This window comes from Cebus imitator, unplaced genomic scaffold (genome assembly GCF_001604975.1).
Source record: "Cebus imitator isolate Cc_AM_T3 unplaced genomic scaffold, Cebus_imitator-1.0 Scaffold166, whole genome shotgun sequence".
Lineage (NCBI taxonomy): Eukaryota > Metazoa > Chordata > Mammalia > Primates > Cebidae > Cebus > Cebus imitator.
This window is the reverse complement of record NW_016107481.1, coordinates 4046003-4055284: the sequence shown is the minus strand read 5'-3', so window position 1 is coordinate 4055284 and position 9282 is coordinate 4046003. Positions and strand designations below refer to the sequence as shown.

Sequence of the window (9282 nt, the reverse complement as noted above, 5' to 3'; positions counted from 1 at the left end):
TTTTTCTTTCTCTCTTTCTTCAAAAAAAAAAAAAATGCTGACGTGATCATAAAATAAATCTGAAAATATTTCCAAGAAACCATTACCACTAATGGCTTGTAGAGAGAATTGCAAGGCTGGCCTATAGGAATAACAAGGATGTTTACTTTTCCCTGTACCCTTTTTGACAATTTTGGATTTTGCATCTTTTGTGTGAATTATCTTTCATTGTATTTTATGAGTTTTAAGGTTTCATTCATTCCTTATTTGGTAAGCTTGTGCAAAGCTAAGAGTTGTCAGAAAAAGAGAGACAGTAATTCCTGTCCTGAGGAGCTGATGGGCAGTGGGCCTTGGACCTCTTTGCACTGAAGTAATGGGGGAGGGGAGAGGGCGACCTTAGAAATGCAGATTCCTGGGCCCACCCCAGACTGACCGAATTAGAGTCCCACAGTGACAGCAGAATCTCCATTTTTGACAGGCTCCCGCTGGCATTCGAGTGCCTGCTCATCTGGAAGCCTCCATGCTGGAGAGGTAGTCAGCTGGCACAGTCCACGCAGGGCGTAGGCGCGTTTTCTCGTCCCTCCTTTGCAGCCACAGCCCCGCTCAAGGCGCGGGGGTGTCACCCGAGATTCGGGCCTCCCCTGGACTCTTCTTTAGGCCAAAACCGCGATCCCTCCCTTTTTTGTCGCTTCTTTTCCTTTGCCGCTGCCACTGCTCTTCTCAGGACTTAGATCGACTGCCAAGTCGGCTGAGCCGGACCTTGCGCCACCGAGGCTCGGGGAGCTGAGGGGCGCGGGACCCTGCGACCCGCTTGAGAGGAAAGGACCGTAATGCAGTGACTGCGAGAGCAGGGCAGGGAATGAGAGACGAATTAAGCTGTTTAGCAAAAAAGAAAAGAAGAGAAAGAGCAGACATGATTGGGGCAGAAGATAAATTGTAGGGGGACGGGGAAAAAAAAAACCACGACTCCGCCGGGACTCGAACCCGGAACCTTTGAATGCCTTCAGCCTCTAGAAGTCCAATGCGCTATCCATTGCGCCACGGAGCCACCTGTTGGAGTCTCGGCGCATCTGCCATGTTAAGCCAGAGGCGACGGTCCCGCTCTCTTCCGACCGCCTTTCTAGTCGTCAGTGTCGAGACCCCGCCGCCGCGCTCAGGGCACTGCCATCCGCCTTAGACACAGGCCGCAGGCTCCCCACCTCCCCGCAGTGGTCGCCCCTCAACTCCGTCGGCGACCCAGTTGAGTGAAGGGCGGCCGCAGTCTGCCGTCCCGGCTGGTCGGTGTGAGGGCACCGCAACGCGCTCTCCTGCCGGGTCCGGGCCCAGCCGTACAAATCACGGTCGCGCTTTTCCCTCCCCGGCTCCCTTCCTGCCCCAAGAGCCCCGCCTACCAGGTCTCTCCGGCGGCCGCTCCCGCCCGGCCGGGACCCTAGAGTTGCAGGCCCAGGCCGGCCGTTGCACCGTTGAGCCGGGTCGGTGACGCCAAGCACTTACCTCGCGCCAGTGAGCGGCAGAGGCCGAGCGGCCGCCCCTTGGGCTACGAGACGTAGGCTGCGACCCCTTCTCCGGCCTGGGCTCTTCCCTCGCGGCCCGGGCCGCCTAGACCTGCGGCGGCGAGGGCCTGCCGCGGCGAGGTCTGTGTGCGTGCTTGTGCGTGTTTATTTGCGCGGGGATCGGAAAAACGGGGTTTGGGTTGCATTTCGCTCCCCACAGACCCAGAGCCGAATTTCTGAGGTATCCGGGCTCTGGTGGACTGAGGGGGGCGACGCGCCCCGCTCCGCGGCATCCTACGAGAGGTCGTTTTGCCCCCAGCACCTGCCTCCGAGGACGCTGCGCAGCCGTCCCGAGCTCGCGCGCCGAGGGCCCGCGGCTGTGTGGGCGGCACCTGGGAGGGTGACAGCACGCGTGGGAGCGCTGGGAGCATGCGTGTGCGGGTGCATGCGGCCGGAGGGCGCGCTCCCGAGCGCGGCCGCAGGGTTTCCCGGGGGTGCGGGCGGCGGGGACGGCAAAATGCTTGGCGTCGCTGCCCGGAAGGGTGCGGTCGCCACGAATCTCAGAAGTGGCTGGGTGGGGGTTAGCGGGTCTCCAGTGTCCGCAGTGATCCTCATCCGCAAGACCCCGAAGCCCTTTGAAATAGACTGGCTAAATAAAAGCCGCATGGTTGCTATGCAACTGCCGCAGCGAAACTGAATGCCCCGTCCCGCTCCTATTCCGCCGTCCCGGCCCCGCCTACGGAGGATTCGCAGGGCTGCCGCTGGGCGCGCTCTCTTGCTCGTCCAAAGCTTGTTTCTGCACCAAACCCGCCAGCCGCCGCCCACCCAGTGCTCCACCCCTACCCCCCTGCCTCGCTGCAGAATAGTCTCTGGCAGAGTTCAAAAAGGGAAAGGGAACTCCCGGGAAGAGTAGTGTGGTAGGGATTTTAAGGTCTTAAATATTTAACTTAACCCCAAGACTAAGTTATGAGGCGGGTGCACACTACCGTCTCTTTTAGAATATAAAGGAAGGAAACCAGCTAAGACAGGTTAAAGAACTCGTGTAGGCACACCCAGCTAGTGAGCGTGGAGAACTGTGAAGAAGCTGATATTTTGTTATGTTTGCAAACTAACACGTTAGCTTTCGGAGTTTCGTCAATGCTGACAGAACACCCCAGACTTCTGAGTCAGAGATAAAAGACTATTACAGCAAAAGCGGTAGCCAGAGCGTCACCATGTTTATGTTGGCTCCCTGGACCCTAATTCTCACAGGAACAAAGCACACGCCCAGATGCATGCTTACACACAAGACGGTTGCATTATAGAAGAGGTATGCTGAGCTTGGGGAACCCACCATGTTATAGTGAGCAGTAACCAAGCCTGTTCTTTGTTCCGTAGGGAGACATTATGTCATCCCTCAAGATTGCTCGCCGCAAACACAACGCTGAGAAATGGCCCAAGTGAAGTGTGATCAGGGTCTTGCGTTCTTGGCACATTGCAAGAACGTGCAAGGACGCTAATGGTAAATCACTTCTCCGAACAGTAAGTGGCAGAATGCTGTTTGGTGCCAGGCTTATTTAATTCTGCTGTAATGTAAACAAAATTTCTTGACAGTATGCTTTATGTGTGTGTGTGTGTATAAAACATTGTTATGCCCCTTTAATTAAATAAAATGTTTTCACATTGCATTCATGGGGAATTCTCACATGGATAAAATTAGCCCTTAAAATGAAATATGTTATTAAATTGTATTTATTTAAACAAATTTTTTTTGAATTCTGAAATACGCCAGGCACTGGTGGCATCTCAGAGTCTCCACTGGTCCTAGGAGTTGCTCACAGCCCAATGGGAGAGGAGATGCTCTGTGTGCCTGTGGGAAAACCATACGGAGGAATTCTGCCAGTGGTGTTGGAGCCAATTCTCAAATGATGAGGAGTTCTTGACGTGATTAAGTGACAATTGAGACTCATACATAAAAATTCTGGAAAGGAGGAATTGGGAATGAAACGATGTACTAAGGAAAGATGTGTATGTGCTTAATTCCACTTAATGAATCAAATGAATAATTTTAGATATTCCTTCTACTAGATGAGACCAAAATAAATCTTATATCATGGAAAATATTGGAGATACAGTGTTAGCAGTGAGTGTGGGAAAACCAGGCTTGAGTGCAGCCTCCTGTGAGCTATCAAGGTTGTAGTTTTTGTGCTCTGCAATTAGAAGACTCCTTTGGGAGGCTGAGGCGGGAGGATCACTTGAGGTCAGGAGCTTGAGGTTACTGTGACCTATGATCGCACGACTGCACTCCAGCCTGGGTGACAGAGTGAGACCCTGTCTCAAAAAAAAAGGAAGAAGAAGAAGACTGGGAAAGTCACAGCCAAACATGGTCAGGTGTGTGGTGGTTCCCTGAACAATTAATAAGCAGTTTATAGGTAGCAATGTTACCATGTAAGAAAAATGAAGAGTATTTAGTTGCCATCTGGGGAGAAAGATTTGGTGGGTTTTGTCTTCCCTTTTCTAATCTGGCTGAATTTTCTCAGGCTATATGTACAGTAAACAGCCATTATACAACCTGAGCCAAGAATTCTCGAAAGTGAAAAGGTAGCTTCTTCCTTTCTGCCAACAGAGGGAGTCAAAGCATGGTTTATAACCACCTTCAATTGGGTTAATTTCTGCACATCTGCATTTTGACTTTGCTGGAGAGCAAAGCCCTAAATTAAACACAGCTTCATGTTGGTGTTTTTGTTTTGTTTTGATTTTTTGAGACAGAGTCCTGCTCTGTCACCCAGGCTGGAGTGTAATGGTGAGATCTTGGCTCACTGCAATCTCCACTTCCCTAGTTCAAGTGATTCTCCTGCCTCAGCGTCCCAAGTAACTGGGATTACAGGAATGTGCCACGGATAATTTTGTGTTAGTAGAGACAGGGTTTCACCATGTTGTCAGGGCTGGTCTCGAACTCCTGACCTTTTGGTCCGCCTGCCTCAGCCTCCCAAAGTGCTGAGATTATAGGCGTGAGCCACCGCACCCAGCATGTTGGTGTTTTAAAGTTTAGATGCATTATACATCTTTGGGAATCTGCAGTAACACCTTTAATGTTGGTACAGCAGGATTATTTTTAAGTTACTATGTGGTTAGTGATTTCAGCCTTCCCAGAAGCTCTAGAAATTAACTGTACTTCTGCTGTATATATTTTTTCACTAGCTTTGCTTTACTCCAGAGCGATAAGGTTGTGGAGTACCAGTTTAATTCAATTCAATGAATATTTAGGGACAATACAGTTAGGCCTACTGTGGGAATAAAGTGAAAGTTTAAGACGTCATTCCTACCTTCAAGGACACTCCAAATTTCTTAGGAGAAATACAGTCTATGAATGTGAAGCAATAAGTAAATGAAGCACCCTAGCATGTGAAAAAGTGGCAAATGATGGGGTATCCCTACCAGTAAAAATTTTTGGAGTTTGCATCCACAAAGAATAAGCATGCACTATTGTACTAATTATAAAACATACCGAAAAAGGAATTTTTAAAGGGTGAGCTTGCTAAAAAACAAAAACTGATAGTAGGGGTTAAGAGTACAGCCTGTGGAGTCAGGCCCCTGTCGTTCAAATCTTGGTTCTACCTTTATTTGCAGGACAGGATCCTTAACTTCTATGCCTGAAAAATTATAAGATTATTATGAGAATTGCAAGTGTTGATCCTCTCAAGGATTTATCTCAGTCCTGGTACATGGTAAGTGTGTAACAAACGTTTGCTTTTATATTAGTAAGCAACTCTCAATAAAGAAGTCCCACATCCTGCAGAAACAAAGGACAGTACAGATACAGCATCAGCTAAATTTGTTGCAACTGGAGGGACATTCTACAGCTCCCTACCCCACTCCTACTCAACTGTGCATTTCATTTCTGTTACCAAACAGAACACAGCTTCTCAGATTGAAAATATCTACCTTCAGCGTCAATTCCTCACAGTTCTCAGTTTTAGAACCTTAGGCACATTTTTATTTTATTTTATTTTATTTGAGTGTGGGCCGACCCCTGCCCAGCCACTCAGGCGGGCAGGAGGGAGTGCACACATTTTTATTTTCATTTGTCCCACCGCATGATTTCCTAATACAAGGATACCGTCCACCCTTAGGACTTAATAAGACTCATTTCTTGCTGGATAAAATCTACTCACAACATTGAAATGAAGGCCTTTTTCATCCTAAAATCTATTCAAAACATTGCAATGAAGGCCTTTTTCATCCGAAAATGTCTTAGTGCTGAGTTTGATTATTGAGCCAGGCCAATAGCCAAACCACATTAGGTGGCCAAGAATAGGGGAAGGAAAAGAAAATATTCTGGGATGAAGAAAAGCAGGCATCAAGACAAAAGTGAGGGTCGAGTGGGTCCTTATGGAAGTACAGTTTGGGGTGATGGAGGATGTGTCAACAGATGAGGTTGGGAAGGTAGGCTCCAGGCCAGATATGGCAAAAGGGGTTAGCGCAGACTTGATTCAGGATAAGGAATGTGGCAATGGTTCCCATCTGGCATGAGAAAGGCTGTGCTTTAGAGTGATTACTATAGGAGGGGATGTGTAGGCTGAATGGAATGGGCTAGAGGGTCAGGAAGACTGCTGCATCCTATTTAATTTTAATGATTTCTTCATCTCTTCAGCAAGCTGTCTGAGCGTCTAGTTGTATTGATCTCAGGGCATACAAAGGTGAAAAAAGCATGTGCTTGGCCTACAAGTTTTATAGAAAGGATGACAGGCCAGGCTTGGTGGCTCACGCCTGTAATCCTGGCACTTTGGGAGGCCGAGGCGGGTGGATTGTCTGAGCTCAGAAGTTTAAGACCAGCCTGGCCAACATGGTAAAGACCCATCTCTACTACAAATACAAAAATTAGCCAGGTGCAATAATGCATGCCTTTTGGGTGGCTGAGACAGGAAAACTGCTTGAACCCAGGAGGCAGCAGTTGCAGTGAGCCAAGATCAACTGGGAGTCCCTGAACAAAAAAAAAAGAAAGAATGTCAGGTACACAAAAGGCTGTGATGTAAAGTAAAAAGGTCTTTAAGTGAGGTACAGGTATGGTAATATGGGACTTCAGGGAAGAGAGAGATTACATTCTGAGAGAGGGAATTAAGGAGGGAGGCTGCATTTAAAATGAGCTATCTAACCTAGGACTGACTGGCATACAAGGAATGCTGTGGCTGGGGCACAGGAGTAGAAACCAGACTCAAGGGATGTGAGGAAGAGGATAGGTCAAGGCTGGGAAAATGATGGAGGCTGAGCAGTTCAGTGCACAGTGTCTACAAGAGTGCCACAAACGTGGCCTTGGTTGCAGCACGTGCCAGTAAAGGTCATTGGGGTTCAGAATACTGGTGACAAAGTCAGGCATGGTTCTGTGCCGTTAGCCTGTTCACAAGAAGACAAGAATCACAGCTAAGGATAAAGGGAAGATGATCTGGCCCCAAAAAGGGAGGGCTTGGGAGACTGATTGAAAGACTTAGCCTGGTAGGCTGGTATTTAGAGAAGAGGTCTAGTCATGAAGGAAAACTGAGGCAGATGCAGGTATATTATATCTGAGGCAGGCAGCACCACCTCCAGATCTCATGGCTGGTTGCCTGGGGCTGCTGACCAGGCTTCCAAGTAGTAGGGCTCAGGAAGAATGTAGGACTATCTTGTAAGTGGCAGTTACCTGTCTCTGGTGTTGAGATGGCTAAACAAAGGCTGAGCCTTACTTGGGGCTTCAAGGCTGGCCAGGCTGGTGCCTGCACAAACAAAATACCATATTCATTCATTTAAGCATCGAGACTAGCCAGGCTCTCCACAAGCCTGTTGGGACACTTGGGTGAAGAAAACAAATGCTGCCCTTGCTACCATGGACCTTGCAACCTTGAGCAAAGTCAGATGGCAGAGCATGGATGAGTGTAAGAAATAGGCACGACTTAGGAGATACAGCCGAGAAAGTCAGCGGGACAAAGATCCCAAAGCGCTTCAAATGCAAGGCTAAGGAGCTTGTCTTGAGCAGCCCCATGCCACCTCCTCTGAGAATTTTCCCAGACATTCGTCTGCAGCCTAGTCTGGTGGTGGTAGGGAGGGACTCCTGGGTTCCTAGAGTACTTTCAAAGCTCTAATTTTCTGTGTGGTTTTCTGTCTCTTCTCTCAGACAATAAGTATCTTAGGGGAGTGGGAAGAAGGTGGGGGGAACATGTCTTCTTTTTCTTTATCTGTGTAACCTCAATCCCTAGCATTGTGGCTAGCTTACAACAAGCAGCTTTGGATTTTGATTGAAAAAATGAATGAGTCCTGTAGGCCGTAAGGAACCTACTTGACTATGTGCCTAGCTTATCTTTTGCGTTAGAGCAGAAGCTCTTGAAAGCCAAACATCCATGTTTTCTAGCTGTTTTGTAATTCTCCCCAAGGCTTAGCAGAATGCCCTGTACACTGTGGACACTCCATAAGTGCCTTATTGCCTTTGTGGAAGTAGAAGTTGATCATCAGTGTCCTAATTTCTGCTTTCAGTGACTCAATTTGGAGGAGTAGGTCCTAAATTTCTTCCCCTCAGAATGACATCTCTGCCTTTCAAGTTCTCAACAAGCTAGTAGGGTGACTTTTTGGTAAGTGTGTTTGGGAGGAAAGGCATTCTGAGCCCCAGTCCTGTGCCTCACAACAAATAACTGTCTATTAAAGCTTAGTGAATAGTAACTGTTTAGCAGTTGAAAATAATGAAGTAATAATAACATCACACCAGGCACTTTTCTGGGTTCTTCATGTATCTCAGACCTCGCTTAATCTTCATAACAACCCTCTAAGATAGGCAGGATCATTGCCCCATTCCAAGATGGGAAGGCAGACCACAAGGAAAGCAGCAGGATTGAATCCAGGCATCTGTCCCCAAGTTCAAAGGTATCCTGGACTTCAGCGGTTTCTCCTAGGAAAGAGATCAGGAGCGAATTGGCAGACAGCTAGGAACAGACTTGTTAGACCAGTGGTCTTCAAACTCTGTGATGCTCTAGAATCGTGATGCCCAGGATGCACAGTAGGCCAGTTAAATCAGAATTTCTGGGGATGGGACCCTGGCATCAGCATTTTTTAAAACTCCCTAGATGATTCTCCTATATAGCCAAATTTGTAAATAATTCCCTCTGCCTTCCTACAAAACTGCTGACCATGGACCAGAAGCATCAGCATTACCTAGGAGCGGATTAGAAGTCCAGGATCTCAGGCCCCACCCTAGACCTGCTGAATCAAATCACTAAGATCCCCTATGTGACTCATTTGCACTAAAGTTTAAGAGGCACTGGTTTAGGGCTTAGGTATTTAAACTGTCATTATTCCACTTGGTCTTCTGTTATTAGCATTAATTTAAGTCCTTAATAAGCAAATCTCAAAACTCCATCAATAAGCTCAGAATTAATCTGATATATTGGCCCAAAAAATGACTTCAGAGGAAAATAGGACCTTTTACTTCTCATTGTGTGGGGCAACTGAGGAAGAAAAGTTATATTGCTAATGGTGTCTAACAGAATGTAGGTTCAGTCCAATCTAGAAGAAGGCAGCTCCTGGCTGCCTTCCTTCTTCTGAGTCAGACGATCAGGCCTACGGCTTCAGTTAGGTGATGACCATACTTGAGTACCAAGCTGATTGATAAAGAAAATCCCCCAGCCAGAGGTATCTAAACTTTCATGACTTCTGTTGTTTCCCTGTAGTATGTTCCTGTTAAAGTCCCACAAATGACACCAACAATTCCTGTCCCAATTGAGATCTTGTCATTCAACTTTCTGAATCTAACTATATACATTGCCCACTTTTTAGTTTAGTTTTGTTCTTTTTCTTTTTTTTTTTTTTT

At 47.4% G+C, this 9282-nt stretch overlaps 1 protein-coding gene and 1 non-coding gene across 2 annotated transcripts; both read right to left on the bottom strand.

Annotated features, from left to right (window-relative positions):
- LOC119473543 lies at positions 1-2115 on the bottom strand. The gene has a single exon (XM_037744166.1). It carries the CDS (start codon positions 1901-1903, stop codon positions 1517-1519), a length of 387 nt encoding a protein of 128 aa, XP_037600094.1. The 5' UTR covers positions 1904-2115; the 3' UTR covers positions 1-1516.
- On the bottom strand, positions 943-1027 carry TRNAR-UCU. The gene is given in 2 exon segments: positions 943-978; positions 991-1027. It is a non-coding gene; the product is annotated as a tRNA-Arg (tRNA).
- Positions 2116-9282: the final 7167 nt, after the last annotated feature.

Excerpts from the sequence above, each read along its gene's own strand:
- LOC119473543 (XM_037744166.1), bottom strand. The coding sequence starts at position 1,903 with ATGCTCCCAGCGCTCCCACGCGTGCTGTCACCCTCCCAGGTGCCGCCC.